Source organism: Amblyomma americanum, chromosome 9 (assembly GCF_052857255.1).
Source record: "Amblyomma americanum isolate KBUSLIRL-KWMA chromosome 9, ASM5285725v1, whole genome shotgun sequence".
In the NCBI taxonomy this organism is placed as follows: Eukaryota; Metazoa; Arthropoda; class Arachnida; order Ixodida; family Ixodidae; genus Amblyomma; species Amblyomma americanum.
The window spans coordinates 94,653,495-94,672,718 of record NC_135505.1 but is presented as its reverse complement, the minus strand read 5'-3'; the positions used below and the strand labels follow the sequence as shown (position 1 = coordinate 94,672,718).

The window sequence follows — 19,224 nt, the reverse complement described above, 5'->3', positions numbered from 1 at the left end:
AACCATCTGTTTCCTTAGACGTCACCCGCAGAGGCTGAGGCGAGGCTGAAGGGGCGCCTGCATTTCTAACCACAGCGAATGCCCCCACTTCACCTAGACGGCAACATCGGCGCGAAGATCCCTCGCTGCGCAAGAAATAGAGCTACTTTACCTGTCCGCCCCTCCGAGCTCTTCCAGTCTGGAAAGTCGCTCACATGGCTGAGGTTCCGTGCCTCCACGTCGTTCAGTTGCTCGCGTAACTTCAGAATCTCGCTAGTAACGATGAGAAGCCAGTGACCATAGATGCTTTCTAGAGGCTACCGGCACATTTTATGGATAGCCTGCTCCACGGATGCCACCATTTCCACAGACAGCGACTACCTGCGGTTCACTTCGACAGCAGCATAAGCACAGTCACCACATGCTTCGAATCAGAGTGTGATGGTGCCTGGTCGGTCTTCAGTGAACAGGTGTACCACACAGTTGTTCACATTTCTGAGGCTCCGTGCCTCTGCTTCGTTTAGAACATGGCGCGTACGGTGCCTTTGATGATTGATGATGCGAACACAGCGAACAATACAGCTGCTTTCTAGCCAACCACTGACAACGACTCATTAATATTCCCCAACACGTGCATCTGCGACTACCTCCGCTTTACCTGAGCAGCCACGTGAATGGAGCCACTATTGGTTCTGAAAGAAAGAGCTACTCTTCGCAGCCTTTTTTTAGTTTGCAGCTGAGCGCAATCGATGACACACAACACTGACAAACTGCTGTCTATATTTTACAGGGCGTCGTGCTGGTGCGAGAGGTTGTGGGCTTGAAGAAAGGGTGTCCTTACATTTGGTTCTTGCTCCTAAGCGGTTTCTTTTTCTATTTTACTTACTCAAGGCTGTTTTGCCCATTGCAGGGTGCAGTGAAAATATGCAACAGGACTCGAAAGCCCAGCAGGGTGGGCTTATGCCTAATGCCTACGTGCTGCATGCCGTGTGTTCTTAACGCCTACCGTTAGTACTTATATTCAAACTAAGTGAAAATACTACGAGCCTTGTCACACTGGTGTACCCTTGCTTCGTTACGTCGGTTCTAATTTCACGCAGAAGCCGCTCTCTCTCATTCTGAAAATATGAAAATCGGCTTTTGGGGAAAGGAAATGGCGCAGTATCTGTCTCACATATCGGCTGGCACACGAACCGCGCTGTAAGGGAAGGAATAAAGGGGGAACAGAGAGAAAAAAAAAACGAAGGAAGAGGTTCCGTAGTGAAGGGCATCGGAATAATTTCGGCCACCTGGGCATATTTAACGTGCACTGACATCACACAGCACACCAGCGCCTTTGCGTTTCGCTTCCATCGAAACGCTTCCATCGAACCCGGGTGCTCTAGCTCAGTAGGCAAGCGCCTGAGCCACTGCGGTGGGACCCTAAAATTCTCAGAATTCCTCCTCCCAACAGAATCGTTCAAAAATTATTGCATTTATTGATTTTATTAACTGGAAAACTAGGACTGCCAACGACGCTGTTTCTTTCGAACAAACCAAGACTTAAAAATGCGCTCTGCAAAGACGGGGCATATTTGCACGGCATAATTAAAATAAAATTCTTAAAGGCAACGCCTAATATCATGCTTCAAAAGTTTATGTGAAATAAATTCTTGCAGAGTTGTATTTGTATTGTAGCCTGCGGCTGCGAAAGCCTGTGAAATATTAAGCACGAGCACACCATAAAGAAACGATATAGATAAGGATAGCAACACATTGACCACTTAACGCATTTATCGCAGGACATCAATATCAAAAGATTTATTTTATTCACAGCAACAATTATTTCTTCTGAGCACTTGTAGGGAAAGCATCTAAGTGTGGACGGAGAAGTTTAAAGGAAGCAGTGCATTTCTCGGTATAGTAGATGTATCCACGGGTTATAAAAACTATTCCTTTGGTTGTACGGACGCTGCAAACTTTCCTTTTCCGGAGCTTTACATGCTAGATCGCATGTCGCTGTGGCGAAAGAAAATTCTTATAGGGCATTGCGTGTGGATGTAGCCTTCCAGAGCTGTGATAAGGACCCGGAAAGAGCATGAGAGAGGTAATTCATCTCCAAAGAACGTGTTTCCACAGTCCACGTTATGAATTGTGTGTCAGTCTCTGAATAAGGTAGTATAAGGGGAGTTAGAAGGGTCCTACTAAGAGTGCAAGAATGGCCGGGAAGTTATATGCTGCGCGCGGATGCGGCTACTAGATGACGACACGTTTCCGTTAGTTGGAAAGAAAAGAATTTGAATTGGAGTACTGCAAGAAATTTATGCGCAGAATTTGCTGACATAACACTTACAAATTTCTTTCTAGATGTGTAAAAAAAAGCAAAATACTGCAATATCGAAGCACGCCTCTCCAGTTGAGAAGAACTGCAACCTTCTTTAGAGTGTCAATGGAAGGCTAAGTTTTTTCATTCTATCTGGTAACGTCATGAAGTGCGAGGGACCTTACTATTATGCAAGATTCTTCTATAAGGAAGTTTAACTGATTGCAAACTTCATATCATCCTCAGAAAGTGGTTTTGCTAGAAAAAAAACGTTTAAAATTGCCACCTATGCGCTCAAGTGCTGGCAAACAATATCAAAAGAGGAGGACCTTCTTGCGCTGGTAACGCTTTTGCGAAGCGCTATTAGCGCCTGCTTCTAATGGATATCGAATAGGAAGCGTGGAAGATACAACAGTGGGAAGATACACCACAGTGCGGAAACATGATGGGAGACGCACAGCAACCGCTTCTGACCTAATTAAAAGAAAACAAAGTGTCTACATGTGTCGCAGCTCACCAGCAAACTACTGTATTGCGGTGAAATCCTTCGTTGAAAAATTAATGAAGATACCTTGAAAAAATAAATATTTCTGCATGGGTTCTCACTAGGCTTCAGTACACTCAGTGCAAACCGGGCACCCTGACGTTTGCTATCGGACTGTGCGCGTAAGCACTCCATCAAACATTAGAACATGCTTGTTGTGGATTGCTCCAGAACTAATATTTGGTCGGGTTTCATGGGACTTACATTTACAGCGAACTGCTCTTAACTGAGTGCTGTTTTTGCACTGGTAACCTACGCGAGAAATTCAGGTTCTTGCAAAGCAATCATGTACAAGTGAAAAAAAGCAAGAACAAAGAAGGACTCGACAACCCGAGCACGTCCTGCAAAGGCACGGGTAGGAGTGTACGCTTTACGTAAGGCACACTTTACTTACTCTGGAGGTGCGCTAAACGGGCGGAGCACAGAAGAACGGAAGGACACTGAGAGGATAAAACGCTCCGTCCTGTCAGTGTCCTCCTCTTCTGTGTTCATAAAGAAAAGTGTAGCGCATAATAAGAATCATAAATGGACGGGTGGCCACTACCTAGGTTTGAAAGCGAAAGCAGCCATATAGATTTTGTTCGTGACCACTAGGCCCACTTCTGTTAATAATGCTAGTTACCTGAGTACTGCCCGGTTTCAAAAGCCTCAACCCACTAGACGCGTGCTTAATCCATCTCATAGATATATTTAAGTGTAACGCTAAGGCTGTGCGATGTCAGTGCACGTTAAAGAACCCCAGGTGGTCGAAATATCCGGAGCCCTTCGCTACGGCGTCCCTCATTGCCTCAGTCGCTTTGGGACCTGCATTACCCCTCATTCCTTTCCCCCACAGCAGGGTAGCAAACTCATTTCTTCTTTCGGTTACCCTTTCTACCTTTCTTCTCTTTTTTCTCCTCCTAAATTCAAGCTTATCATTCTGTCCTCGCAGTGAAGACCGGCATGAAAGACATCTCAATATTTGAGTACAGCTATGATTGTTTATGTGCAACCACAAAGGCACAACCTGCAGAGATGCGTACATCGTGAATGGTAATGAGCGGTGTCTCACCAGGGTCCTCAACGAAACAAAAAACTGGTTGTTTATCTACCAGGTCAGCGATAAACACGATACATTTTATTTAACAGAGTGCTGTCACGAGTTCTGATCGCAAATTAAGCGAGTAGAAGTGACATTTGACATTTTGTCGGTCCCGCCAAAGTAGCAGGAGGCATCCTTTGTTCATTTTTGAAGAAACTTAGCTAATTTAGTACCTCTTATATTTAAGTATAGCTGCAATAGGCTAAAAATATTCAAATTCACTACTTGGCTAGACAAAACGAATACGTCTTCACCTGCTTCAAGTGTTCGAGCTGGGCAGCACGCGTAGTCGCCCTTGCGGCTTGCGCGTTGGATCATTCGCGTTGAGAGAAGGCACTTGTCTTTCTTTAAAGAATTTGGTGTTTCTCGTGCCAGCAAACTGAGCCGCACCTTTTCGGTGCTGCTCATTGCGAGCATTGCTTGTGTATTTTCGCTGTTTGGTGGACCACAGCAATTCTGAAATCTTCTTGAAACTTAGCTGTGCAAAGAGAATGTGGAACGCAGAACGGATCATTGATAGATGCTATCGACATTTCCATGTGACTAAAAAATCTGTTCTGCCGGTACACTCTAGAATTAAAAAGCTACACCGACAACCAAGCATCGCACTCTGATGATCACTCTTTTCCTGAACTCCACAGTGAAATCTTGAGCAACCATCCGCGACAAGTAGCGGCTAGCATGATTCAAATACAAACGCGTTATCAATTTACGGTTACTTCATTGTTCTTTTGGCCAACAGCGCATATTCGATCTTTTTAATTCTTATTAACTCCTATGCTGGTATTATACAGAATAAAACTGGTTACAAGAAACTGGATAGAATAATATTCGTATTATTCAAATTCTTTTTAGAACAGCGGCCTTGTTATGAAATATATATTTTGAGCAGCACACGCCAGACCTCATTGGCAACCATTTCAGTTGGATATGTTGTTTTACTTGGTTCCCAGTGGTTTGGGCTCCTCACAACGGCATTGAACGGCAGGGAAAAAAACAACAGAGGACGAGCGATAACGCTAGCGGTCCTATGTCGCACGTGGTGAAAAATGTGCGCAGTTGTCCCTGATACCTACTGCGTCGTATTTTCGAGAATAGATGCTCCGGGCTGAAAGGTGAAGGGATATTTTGGCATGCTTAAACCGTTTTATTTGAAGCCATGAACGCTGCACTCCATGGCTTTAGTGACGGTGACGATTTTGAAGCGACAGACTTCAGATTGCCGCTCAGCGGAAGAGACGGTTTCAATCAATCAATCAATCAATCAATCAATCAATCAATCAATCAATCAATCAATCAATCAATCAATCAATCAATCATTTATTAACCAATCAATCAATAAGTTTTATTGTCACGGACACAAACAATATACAGAACTCTTCTTGGACCCGTAGCCAGGGGCTAGTTTTTGTCCATAAATTGAGTGCATAGATACAGGCAATCTTATAAGAAGGAACAAGAAAACGGACCTGCATATTAGCAATTGGATATAGAATAAAAAATAGTAACAAAAATGCTATTCACCGGCACAGGTAGCGGAACACAATTCGCAAACATAGGATGTGTTGTTCAAAACAATGTCGTTAAAAAAATACTGTTATAAGTTGAATGTTTTCTATTCAAGATACTGAGCGCATTTACATAAAAGAGGATATTGTAGTATTTAAGAAGTTATACGCTTTAAACTTTTCGAGAACACTTTGTTCAAGTCGTAACTCAACTGTAATTTGGTTCCCAATTTTGACACCAACATACATTTAAGCCTCAGCCTATAGCCGTTATTTGTAGGTTAAGATGGAAGTTGCCAAGCGAGAAGATTCTTGTGTGTCGTAAAAATCTCTGTAATAAGGACACATGAACTGGGTGGTTGTTTCTAGTAATGCTTTGTACACAGCGTTCTCTTTGTTTTTCACGCAAAACGATCTAATGGTAAAAATTACAGATCAGCAAATAAGGTTTACTATACCCATTGTATTTCGAAAAGTTCACTATTCTTATCGCTCGCTTTTGTAAGCGTCTACTAGCATCAAGATATAAGGTGAAAGTCGAGCCCCAAGACTGTACACAGTACGACAAGGGACTACTAATAAATTCAAAGCATAAGATCCGCAACGTGTTAGTGTTAAAATAATCACGAGCTTGTACAAACACATAGCAACCAGCAGCTGACTTTGAACACACAGCAGCTATATAATTTTTCCAGGGCGAATTTCTGTCATGCACAACACCCAGGTATTTAACAGGTTGTATGTGTGAGTGTATCATCATGAACAGTGAATGTAATAGCACTGCTTTGTATGGATTTATTCAGCGACCTAAACAAAGTGCATATCGATTTTTGAGTAGTAATGGTTAATTTGTTTGTTAAAAACCAGACTGAAATATTAGCTAATCCCATGTTTGATTTACCTTGAAGCTCCACTTCGTTGTCAGGACTGATAATGACTGCACTGTCAGCGTATAAGAACATTTCACAATGTTGAAGCACTTGAGGCAAGTCATTGACATAAAGAGTAAGCAGCATTGGTCCAAGCACTGGCCCCTGCGTATAAATTGTAAATATGATAGGTTGTTGAGACGATTTGCTGACGATCGGTAAAGAAACTGTAGAAAGAATGGAAGGTGTTGTCCGGCAACCATATTACTGCCGCAAACACATTATTTTGGCTCTGTAAGGATATTTGCACGTCACCCCTCCGTGCTGTGGAGAACCCCGGGTAATATTCCTTCCTTGACGTGACACAGTAGCGCTGTCATGCTGAGGCAAGCGGCAAATCCACGGTATCTGATATACGCCGCTGCCCCAACAGATCGCGTCCAAGGAGTATCAAGTTTTCTCAGTGCGTAATCTTTGTGCAGGCGGAAAGCGCGTTTATGGTTATGAGAGAGTGAGCGTAGTGCAGTGAGTTCTAAGCAGCGCGTATTAACCTCCTGAAGCAATGTTATGTGCAAAAACTGCAGTGTTGAAAAATTCAGAGACAAGAATGTAAGAACTGCACTGTACTAATTGTAACAAATATGCTTATGTGAAGAAACAAGGTAACTGTGTGAAGAGAAGCCGCTGAATAGAGCCGTTAAAGGAGGAGGTTAAGAGCCACGCTAATCTTTTCTTTCGTAAGGAGCCTCCTTTTGTTGGAATAGTATTTGTCATGCGTCTCAATCTGCCCCTTTTAAAATTGAAGCGTACTGTGCGCCTGTGCGCACCGAAATGTTTTAACATAAGCCCTATGGTTGTAGATTCTTTATTAAGCTTCTCGTGAATGATCATTATTCTCATTGAGAAGAGAGCACTGTATATATATATATATATATATATATATATATATATATATATATATATATATATATATATATATATATATATATATATATATATATATATATATATATATATATATATATATATATATATATATATATATATATATATATATATTGTTTTATTTCTCTTGAAAGAGGCCTACTTGTCTAGTAACAATGAAAAGAGGTCAGAACACCAGCGCGCTGCATGAATCATAAAATACAACCAGTTTTGTACCAGAAGTTTCATTCACTGTCTACGGCAGCGGCATAGTGCACCTTGCCATCAGGTCGACTGATGAACCTGGTATATCGCAAACAATCGTGATGGCGGCAGCATTCACGACAAGCACTCGTTGTTCCTGGTAACAAACAGTGGGTTCAGTTACGTGAAAATAATTAGAACATTGGCCGTTGAATCACTCGGTGCAGATGTACACGCGGAGCGACTACCTGGACAACAGTCGGGATCGCATTGTGTTTTGTAACTTCCTAGAATTCGTCTCCCTAACGCATATAACAAGAACTTTTGTTTATCAGCATTCGAACTTTTCTGGCTATACTAATATAATAAAAGCCGCCGTGGTAGCTGAGTGGTTATGGCGCTCGGCTGCTGGCCCGAAAGACGCGGGTTTGATCCCGGCCGCGGCGGTAGAATTTCGATGAGGCGAAATTCTAGAGGCCCGTGTGCTGTGCGATGTCAGTGCACGTTAAAGAACCCCAGGTGGTCGAAATTTCCGTAGTCCTTCACTACGGCGTCTCTCATAGTCTGAGTCGCTTTGAGGCGTTAAACCCCCAAAAACTGAACTATCATTTAATAACTTTTTCTTTTAACACATCGCCCCGCGTGGTCATCGTGGCACACGTTTAGTCTCTGGTATCCCCACTTCGAAAAGTTGATGGAGTGCAGAAATGAAGGAGCAGACAAGTCCAACGAAGAGACTTTAGAAAGTCCATTGTATTACCCGTCAAAAAGCATCCATAACAAAAGAACTAATCAAAAGAGGGAAAAATTTCTACCGTAAGTACTAGGACTTATCTGCCCCACAGAAAATCTGACCAATGCAGGGTATTTCTGGGGCCAGGCAAGTGAATTTTCTGTCGCGGCATGGAAAGTCAATGACACCTTTACTCAATTTCTTGCTAGCAGTTCTTGTATGAGTACGTAGGATAGCACCATATTAGAGAATGCTCTACAACATAAGGCAGCAGAAAAAAATTATTTTGAGTCTATAAATTGTTTCCTTTATGACATTTCTCAAACAACGCTGTTTAAGCAGGTGTAACGCTGTGATACTGTTTTCGGAGGTTCTGCAGACGCATTTGGATGTCGTAAGGTTCAATTCTAATGCCACGTTTAAAAGTACTGCGCTACACTTTGGAGATGCAGTGATTCACACTGCTTCTCTTTCTGGGTTACACAGCCTATGAAATATTTTTGTAGTTAAGGTTCATTGCAAGCCTGCTTTATGTAAGGTTCACTTTTTGGCAATCGGTTAGATACATCAAGGGGGTGCATATCCCGTAAATATTAAAAACTGGACTGATGCACAAATTTTATCGTCTGCTGACCTTAGCGTGGATTCTATTTTAAGGATTTGGCGTTGTTTTTGTTTTTATGGCTTTCGTTTTGTATTGATTCATATCACATTTGTACTTTCGTTCTGGACAAAGAATGTAAATGAAATATAGTAGGCATCGCGGCGAAAATATATTACCGAGCTGCGCGAGTGGTCGAAGGTGTGAAATTAATCTCTTCTGCACACTAGGGCAGGTGACATCTCCCGCCAGTATGTCTACACTAATGAAATAAGGTGCGTTGACTAGATAAGGATGAAACATGATGTAGAATCCTTTTTCTGTTTGAGAATTTTCGTTAACGCTTTGCTGCCACCTCATTTCTATACTTCTGCTTATCAGTAAGAAATCCTTTATTTCCATCGCTTATAATGACTATCAAGCAAAACAAACGAATTTTAGTCGTCTTACAGGCTTAGTCAAAGGCCCTTGTTTTTGGTCGTTGACGTAGTCTGCTCAGCTAAGACGAGAAGTTGCAGCAACAGATTTCGTGTGAAATTTTGTTCTGTGCTACTTTTGGTATATGCGCTTTGTTACCAGCTTCGCCATGCGAACAATGCGGCTTATATGTGAGTAAAAGCTCTGCCTAGAGACCATGCTGAAGTGGTTCGCGGCGCCTTTGCCCCTTTTAGGGCTTTCTTTAGCTTAAGCACCACTTTAAACGCGGCACGATGCAGATAGAATTCTGGAAAGAAGTTTCTTTTGAGGCAAATGAATTTGAAACTGCACACTTGTTGCCTTGATTTTGTTGAGAGCTTAGAATGTCCTTGTCTAAGACATGCGGTTTTGAACAGCTCACAATGCGAAATGGTGGGGCAGAAGCTCGCGACAAGATTTATCACAGTCTCGTTTTTAAGTAAGCGGATAGCACATCAATATGTCTCGTTATTTTGAATAAGAAATTCATATTGAGAGTTCTATGAGGAAAAGGTTTGCTGTGGTGCTTTATCTGAATATCCTGATTCATACACATTCTCAACGTGTAACGATAAGAAACATTGCATTTGAAAACTGTCATAACAGCACAGAAAATATCTCGTGCAAACAAACGCGCTGAGAAGCCGTAGACATGAAAGCTTTTGAATTAACTGAGGAAGGCATTATGTGTCTCATAAATAACCTTAAGGTATCTATTTCAGCTGGTACTTATGGCATTATTTCTAAAATATTAAAAAATACCATTTCAGTGAGTAGTAAATTCTTATTCCATATTTTACAGCAATCACTAACTACAGGAATTCTGCCCTCTAACTGGAAAATAGCTAAAGTTATACCTATATTTAAAACTTGAAACAAAACCTCAGTCGAAAACTATCGCCCAATATCTCTCACGTGCATCTGCTGCAAAACGCTAGAACATATATTTGCATCTTATATTTTCTGTCATCTTGAGCACAATAACTTTTTTTACCGTAATAAAGTTGGGTTTAGAAAGGGTTATTCCTGTGACACACAGTTATTTCAGCTAACCACTGACTTGTATTTTAATATAAACGATAACCTGCAAACTGATTGTATATTTCTTGATTTTGCCAAAATCATCGACCGCGTAGCTCACTGCCGCATGATTACAAAATTATCATCACTCCATCTAGACTGGTTAACTTTATCCTGGCTTCGAAACTTGATCACAGATCGCCAGCAGTTCATATTTGTTAATAATTAGTCCTCTAACCTTTCCCCAGTTACCTCCGGGGTGCCGCATGCCAGTGTACTCGGCCCTTTATTATTTCTTATATATATATATATATATATATATATATATATATATATATATATATATATATATATATATATATATGTATATATATGTATATATATATATATATATATATATATATATATATATATATATATATATATATATATATATATATATATATATATATATATATATATATATCTATATATATATATATAAACGACTTACCTAAGAACGTGTCTTCCTCTACGCGAATATTTGCGGATGATTGTATTATCTACCGCCCGATTAAATCTGCTAACCATCATGTGGTACTCCAATCAGGTCTTCATCTTATTAAAGAGTGGTGCAATTAATGGTTAATGACCCTTAACATATCAAAATGTAAAATCATCTCATTCAGCCGGAAACATAATTATAACTATACATGCCATATTCAAGATGACGTACTCTCCCATGTATCCTATTACAAATACCTTGGTGTTAACCTTTCGTCCGATATTTCATGGTCTTTTCATATCACATCTATATGCGCTGTGATATGATTGTATTATCTACCGCCCGATTAAATCTGCTAACCATCATGTGGTACTCCTATCAGATCTTCACCTTATTAAATAGTGGTGCAATTCATGGTTAATGACCCTTAACATATAAAAATCTAAAATCATCTCATTCAGCCGGAAACATAATTCTAACTATACATGCCATGTTCAAGATGACGTACTCTCCCATGTATCCTATTATAAATACCTTGGTTTTAACCTTTCGTCCGATATTTCATGTTCTTTTCATATCACATCTATATGCTCTGTGGCCTCAAAGTCATTAGGGTACATACGCCGTAACTTACGAAATTCTGCTGCGAATATTCGGAAACTAGCATACCTAACATTTGTTCGGCCACAGCTTGATATCTCTTCCTTGATTTGGTCTCCTTATTACAACATGGTCACCACATTATAAACCATTCAGAATAGGGCAGCCCGATTCATCTAAAGAAACTATAACTTCCATTCAAGCGTCACTAAGATTAAAACCGATCTTTCTTTGCAATCTTTAGACATACGCGGTGACATCGCTTTACTAACATCATTTCACAAGTACGTGCACTCCAATAGATCATGCTCATTTCACCTAGATGTCCCAACTCGCATATCCAAAATATTGCACAATCATCTCAGTTTTACACAAATCTATGGTGACACATTAGCTTTCAATGTATCAGCACTTCCGCGCGAGCAATCAGATTATGAAATAACCTCCTAGACAACATCGCCTCACTGTCTAATCCTGATACCTTCCGTCACCAACTCATTGCACATTTCACTGAAGCAATCTTAACATGTAGATGCAATCTCATTTACATTTTTTTACGCATTTCGTTTACTTCTTCTCTCTTTTTGTTTGTTTCTGTTTTCTAAATTTTGTTGACGCTACTAAACGCGCCATGTGCTTTTTAATTTTATATTTTTTGTGATGTACACTGTGCCCGTTTTTTTAGATTTATTTCGTCGTTCCTATGTCAATTTTACCTTTACATATCATGCGTTTCTATTTCTGTGTTACTATGTCAACTTTTCTGTATTATATTGAGGTGTTTAAAATTTTTACTGATCATGTATAGGGCCTTGTTTCCCTGTTTTTGCTTGTACCTTTTAAAATTTGATCTTGATGTTTTGCCGGCCCTCTTACACATTGCCCTATGGGCCTGTAAGGTATTTCAAACAAATAAAAAATAGTGCATCAAGAATTCCTTTCACTGCTTTTTAATACTCGCCTGATTTTCGTTACAGGCTAAGGAACAGCGATGCACGAGGCCTGTTTGAAACCGGGAATTCAAATATAATTTGAATTTATTTTCGCATCAGGTAGGGGCACTACTTATGATGGCGGAATTGTGCATGCCTCTAGTACCTAATGTTTGAAATAAATTATGTATATTCGTTTTCTTCAGTTGCCTTAAAACTCAACTAAACCTTGAAAGATTTCAATATAAGGGTGCCTGCTGTATCAATGCAGAGTGAAGTCCTACATTTAATATTTTACCACAACAAGACAAATTTTAAAACCGTCCTAAAAGTGAGAGAAGTAGTGAAGAGTCTATTGCATGTTTCTAACGTTTACGTGCGCCCGTGCAGTAAGTACGTCTAGATTGCTAAAGCTGCTACTTGTGGTACTAGCACTGCTAGTCGGAACAAGAACCATGAAGCGCATGCCGAGTTTATACAAAGTTTTCAATCTGCATTTCCTGACTCCCAACTTCCTCAAGTGTACAACCTTTGTCCTTAAAGTTCCGAGACTGAGTCCATTAAAAAATGCGTTTAACGTGGAAATCATTTGTGCAGCACCACTTCGAAATAGTCTCCCTTGCAGTCTATGCATAGCTTCCAATGCTTCGTAAGGTCATGGAAACAGTTAGAAAACTCTTCTGTTAGCATAGCTGTGAGCTCTTTTGTTGTGGCGCCTTCAATGGCCTCCACGCTTCCCATCCAGCGACATTTAGGGCTCTCTTCATAAGAGGAAACACGAAAAAAATTGCATGGGGAGAGGTCAGGCGAGTATGGCGGATGGGGAAGTACAGTAATGCTGCACTGTCCAGATGGCCATAAGTCAGGCCGACGGCGTCGCAGTGCATCAGGCATGTGTTTGAGCACGCGGATATAAATCTCCTGATTCACCGTCTGGCCTTGTGGGACGAACTCGTGGTGTATGACACCTGCGGCATCGAAAAAATTCACCAGCATCGTGTTAGTTTTGGTCTTCTGTCGACGCACCTTTCTCGACGCTGGGGAGCTTATGGACCGCCATTCGGCGCTCTTCCTCTTTGTTTGAGGATCGTATTGAAAACAACATGTTTCTTCTTCAGCAATGATGCTGTCGACGAATGCAGCATCCTTCTCTGTCTCGGAAAGCAAATCAGCGCTCACTGATGCCCGCGTGTCCTTCTGGTCCTGTGGGAGGGAGTGCGGCACAAGTCTGGCATTCAGCTTTCGTTTCCACAAGTTATAACGCAAAATTTGGTGGCATGTTGTCTTACTAATGTCGAGAGCATCTGATAGTATGCGTACTGAAATGGTGAGGTCTTGCTGTACGATTTTCCTGATCCGAAACACGTTGTTTTCATTCCGTGAGGTTGAAGGGCGCCCCTGCCTTGTGTCGTCTTCCACCGACGTTCTCCCCGAAATGAACCTCTTGTGCCACTCAAAAACTCGCGCCCGCAATAATGTCTCGTTGTCGTAAGCGTCACGAAGGAGCTTATACGTCTGTGTGGCTGTCTCTCCAAGCTTCAAACAGAATTTTATGTTCACACGCTGTTCGAGATGGACGTCTATCTCTCCACATTCACTCACATTAGAATCCGCAGACGACTATTGACAACGTATTTTTTTACATTTAGTGCCATCTAGCGGCTACCACATCAATTAACATAAATAGCTCAGGTTAGGAAAAAAAGATGGCGCTACACATACCCACCAACATGTGTTAGGGGGAATCATTTGTAGTGAATAAAATAAATCAGTCTCGAAACATAACGGACAAAGATTGTATATGGTGTTAAACTGGACAATGCTAGTAGTAATTATAGGCTTTTGGTTTATATCAATTGCTCTGGAAGAATAATAGGAATAGCAAGCAAATCGAGCGAACTATTGAGTCTTCAAGAAATTTAAAACGACAAATTTTACTTATTACATTTTCACGCCAAGTAACTTGGAAATCTTTCACTGCCATTTAATTAGGGACATGGCATGAGCATTTAAAATTTGGCAAGGAGCAGATTTGGTCCTCGCTGTCTCATCAAAATTTCTCTCCTCCCTGGTGTAAGGACGCATATCCACATTTCCGCTGTGGAAGTGCGCCTACACCGAAAAACAAGAATTACTCGCAGTCCAGCGCTCCCCCTAACAGCAATGTTAAGCTTGAGCAATGTACCGCAGTGAGTAGGGGTGGAATCACGGGATGGTTTGCTGAGTGTTTTTCTGGCCAGGTTTCTATATTCGTCCTGCTTGAAGCTTATCTACTCCCACGTGGACATCACATGCAGGATAAAATCGATTATAAACAGCAAAACTGAAAAATATTACAACATCGTACTATTCGAACATATGTGAAGCCGCGAGCGTGCTATTGAAAGATATTTTTCACTTTAGCCACATCACTGTGACTTTATTTTACTAGGTTCACAGTTCGTTGGGATACTGTTTGATAAGAAAAAAGAAATAGTCTATTGAACACTGAAAAAAAATAGTAGAGCACGTGTAGTAACTCTAGCATTGAGGTGTCCCACGTGGAGGAAAATGTTCCCAGTTCTTCCTCATTGCTACTGCGTCTTGTTTTCGCGATCATCCTATATAAATGCCGGCACCTCTTTGCAGGGCTAACCTATTCCTATAGGCACCATGAATGCAGCAGTGGCTCTATTTACGGTGGCGGTTCTTCTCGCTACCGTCTCATATGGAGACTCCATTTTTTGCCGTGAGATTTTTTGCTTTTCCTTGCTCTATGTCTGTCCTGAAAGAGAAGCGTACTTTGTAGATTTAATATGTATTCGAGTTAATAGCACTGTTGTAGATTTTGTAACAAGTTGAGCGTCAATGAAAGTATTCGTCTCGCAGGAGAATTATTCTATTCCCTCAAAACTTAGCTCTAGGTGAGCCATCAGTGGAGGCAGAGGGAAAAAGAATTGTATTTTGTTTTCACTATCGTGTACAGCTCTCTCTAGTCGCCCTCATGCTTGAATGACATAAAAACCAGTAAAAGCACAAAACAGGTATTGGAAGTTTGGAATGCCGCTGATACGAAGGGTAGATGAAATAATTTTAGCTATGAATGACGTTAGAGATAGCTCCGACAAATCTGTCCTGCTAAATAAGACCGGAAGCAGATGAGGAGAAATGGAAACCTGTTCCGTTAGGAGGAACACTTTATTTTCCCCTAATGGAATCATTCCACTTTTCGGGACACGTGTTGCTAACATCTTGGCGTCACTACATCTGTGCAATGTAGTGGCGCCACTGACCAAAATCAGAGAACATTCCCATCTGGCGCCCTTCAGCCAAGGAAACTATCTAAAATATTTGGAAGACCTAACACCGAGACAAGCATAAAATCAGCTCAAGTGCAAGTTATATATCGTTTGTTTAAGCAAAATATATACAAGCTTTTGCCAGCCTCAAGCGAATTCTGCATACCACGTTATTTTGATGCGTAGTGTTCTTCTACACCATTTATTTAGTCCGGCGCTTGTGAAGCGCTACTGTGATCATTGCTCTGCTAGAGACGCTAAGAAAATTGTCTATAGTGGGAGCGGGATACAATTTAGTAACGTTTTTGCTCCACGTAGAATGCTTTTTGCTACATTACGCTGCACAAATGAATGGCTGCCAAGAGTGATGTTTAGGGGAGAATGCAGTCCTAGAATATAAGCCGCCAGCTCAAAAGAAAACCCCTTTTTTTGTACGTATAATATATTCAGCTTCGGAAGGAAGACTATAATCGTTGAAACACGGCGCGTAGAACGGTTTCTAGAGGCAGCCTGTTCCCCGATGTGTGATGGGGCTCAAATTTGTTGGGTAAAAAATATTTTAATTACAGTAAGATCAACAAATCAACCCATACCAATTAAATTAAATTGAAAATGTCTTGAAAGGTCTACCGAAAAATAGTTTCTTTTTGTTGCTGCTGCTGGTCACGACGTTATTATGCGCGCCTCAAAAAGGAGTTGGGCTCTAGCGTGCAATAGAGCTATGAACTGCAATTAGAAGTTATCGGCTCTAAGCCCCTCACCAATCAGCGATGGCATATTGAAGCATCCTGAGTGACGTCTTAAGCCGAGAGCGCCGTCGTTTGCTGCTAAACTTTCCCGTGCACGGTCGTGCCAGTGCCGAGCATGGCGTACTTGAGTCGATACGTTGCACATTGTGCTTTACTTGCTCAAACCGGGCAGAAGCTAGACAAGAAAATAAAGGACACAGGCCTATGTTGGCTTTGTCGCTCTGACGTGAGCTATGGGCTCCTCAGCACTATAGCGACTCCGATCGTCTCTACGCCTGCGTCAAAGAGAGATTCATCGTTCCCTTCAGGGTGCTCTTTATGTAGCCAAAACGCCAAGGGCTACTTGCGTGCAACCTAGTACGAAGAAGAGGTGCCGCCAAGAGCAATGTGTAAAGGGAGTGTGACTGGAAGCATTTATGAGGCGTATAAAAATTGACTAAGCTTTCTCTGCACTGCATATCAAATCTTCTTGCAAGTCTGGAGGGGCACATACAATGCTTTCACCCGCAAATCTAATTTGAGACTACGAGACTTTCTAATGGTCCTGAGTTGAAAACTATTCTCCATGTTTGTCGTTGAAATGGGGGATGAACCGCCATTTTTGTTTTTCTCAGGTCCAGGGTGAGAGACTGCACCTTGTCAGATGCAGTATAAAATATAAATGCACATTTGTGAATATGGTATTATACAGAACATTGCAGCGATGAATATCCTGCCGGGTTTCAATACAAGGGGCAACCCAAGCAGCACAGGTCATCGGCCCAATATTGCAACAGGATGGTCCCATCCTGGTCCTTTGTAGGGCCGGCCTTTGCCAATACGGCTCCAATGTTGGGCCAATTACTTGTGCTGCTTGGGAAATGGCTGCTTACCTTTAAAATTACCTCATATCAATCCTCTTTACGCCAGGAATAATACAATCGCATCTGAATGTCAGTTTTACTTTTGGTTATATAGCGATTCAGGCGGCTGGATCTTAGAAACAAAGACAAAATATAGCAAGATAATCAGACAAGGCACCCGCTGGGGACGAGAACCTGGACGAAACCATTACCCCTGGGGTGCTAAATGCCAAAAACACATATTTTTAGGCATGCGTGATAGACGAAGTGATGTCTAAGCCAACATGTGAAATAGATAAGTTAGAAAAGAAGAGGAGAAAAGAAACAGGAGTGAGAGCAATGCATGATTTGATTGCACAGCGATTGAAAAATTAACCTTTTCATGTTTGTTTTCTTTCAGCGCCACCATGCACATATAAAAAAGGTATGTGCACGTGTTTTCAATTATTTATGCAATAATCATGATATTTTATAGTCGGTCTCACCGCTGGAAATGATTTTTTTCTTTTTAGTGTTGTACTGAATTCCAAGGCAACAACTATTTCACCTGAGTGTTAAAAAGAAGCGTAGCCGCACTTCAATGTTATATTTTGAGAAGAGGCAAAGTCGAACTTCAGCCCTGCCCTGAAATGTTTTGCAGAGAACGAGCTCGTGCAGAAGCCGCTATGTGGAGCATAAAATAGGAACTTAACAATCTGATAATTAATAAATTATCTCTTGTATGAGAAAAAGACAACCAAGTAGAAAATTGACACTTCCAATGCGCTTTTTTTCCTTAGTCAAAAAAAGCCCAAAGAGAGACAATATACAACTATGACGCTTCCGCTTTATTTTTTTATGCCTTGAAAAAGTAGTTTTCTATGTCTTTTCGCAGAAAGAGAATATTCAAATTTGTGATCTCATAGACTTAATCGAAACGGTTCTCCGCACTGTCTTTTTTTGCGAAGACCAAAGTATCGGCTTTAAACTGGAATGCAGTTTCAAACACTTCAAGAGTCCTGTATGAGCGCCGCGGAATGTAAACAAAATTTATCGTTACGGAAAATAATAAAAGATATAAAATACTGAGTACGGCACCATTCTTACAGGATAGAGTGATCCTTAATCATGTAAGACGAAGAGGAAAACAATTGTCAGCGCTTACTGTGCAGATTAAAACCATACAAATTAAGATTCGAAAGCACAATTAAATTTCTGATAATTTGTCCGGAGCTGTTTTGTTAGAGAAATTCAGCGGGATGAATTATATATTTGAGCTGAACTACCGGAGAAAGTAAGCCTTCCTGAAATTTTCATCCTTGTACGATATCATGCGGAAGCCGTGTAGAAGGCCAGCATTTTGTTGCTGTGTGGGAAAGGCAAAAAGGCAGCCAATTTTGCTAAATATTTATGCCGCTACAGTTACAAGGGCTCTTCTGTGCAGATTGCAGTCTACCAAAACCAGGAGGAACATGCCTGATTTTCCCAGTCCTGGTCAGGTACCGGTACAATCCAACGACCAGGAAGTGTGAGGAGTTCAAGATTGGATTCGGCTGCTGCGTAAACTGCAACACGTTCTATACGAAGGCAGAGTGCGAGAAGTCCTGCATATAATGATGACATTCTTTGCACAGATGTCTCTGTATGATTCTCATTCATGACAAACAGAGGGAGCATAAAAAGGCTGTAAAAAAGGATTGGCTTTCGATGCCTTGTTATTGCGTCATGTCAAGGCGATGCTTTGAAGAATCACTGCGCTTGGAATCTAACCTAAAGAGCATTCTAACTAGGAGGCGGTGTCAAAAGAAAACTGTGACCGACACTCTTTCAACAATTTTACATGATTGTGTTTATAACAGCACATATCGGCGGCAACCGTTATCGCTCCATGATGACATCTTAGGCTCTTTATGTTCAGTATACTAGGAAACACGTTTCCCAAAGTTCGACACTTTTGCCATTTGAGCCTTTGACGACTGGTCCAAAATGCACGCGAAAAGAAAGTTCTGCTAGCCGGCGCCAGTTCATGCTGAACTATGGTTAGCGCAAAAAACCATGAAGAAGAACTAACCGACACCTAGAGCGGTAGTCCCTTAACTGACAGTTATTTTAAGCACTGTTTTAAATGTGTGAAAATTA

General features: G+C 41.2%; 1 protein-coding gene across 1 annotated transcript; it reads left to right on the top strand.

The window, feature by feature from the left end:
- Nucleotides 1-609: 609 nt before the first annotated feature.
- On the top strand, nucleotides 610-18,776 carry LOC144105140 (kappaPI-actitoxin-Avd3d-like). The gene is made up of 4 exons (XM_077638311.1): nucleotides 610-842; nucleotides 14,866-14,965; nucleotides 17,507-17,530; nucleotides 18,530-18,776. Exons 2-4 carry the CDS (start codon nucleotides 14,890-14,892, stop codon nucleotides 18,697-18,699), a joined length of 270 nt encoding a protein of 89 aa, XP_077494437.1. The 5' UTR covers nucleotides 610-842; nucleotides 14,866-14,889; the 3' UTR covers nucleotides 18,700-18,776.
- Nucleotides 18,777-19,224: the final 448 nt, after the last annotated feature.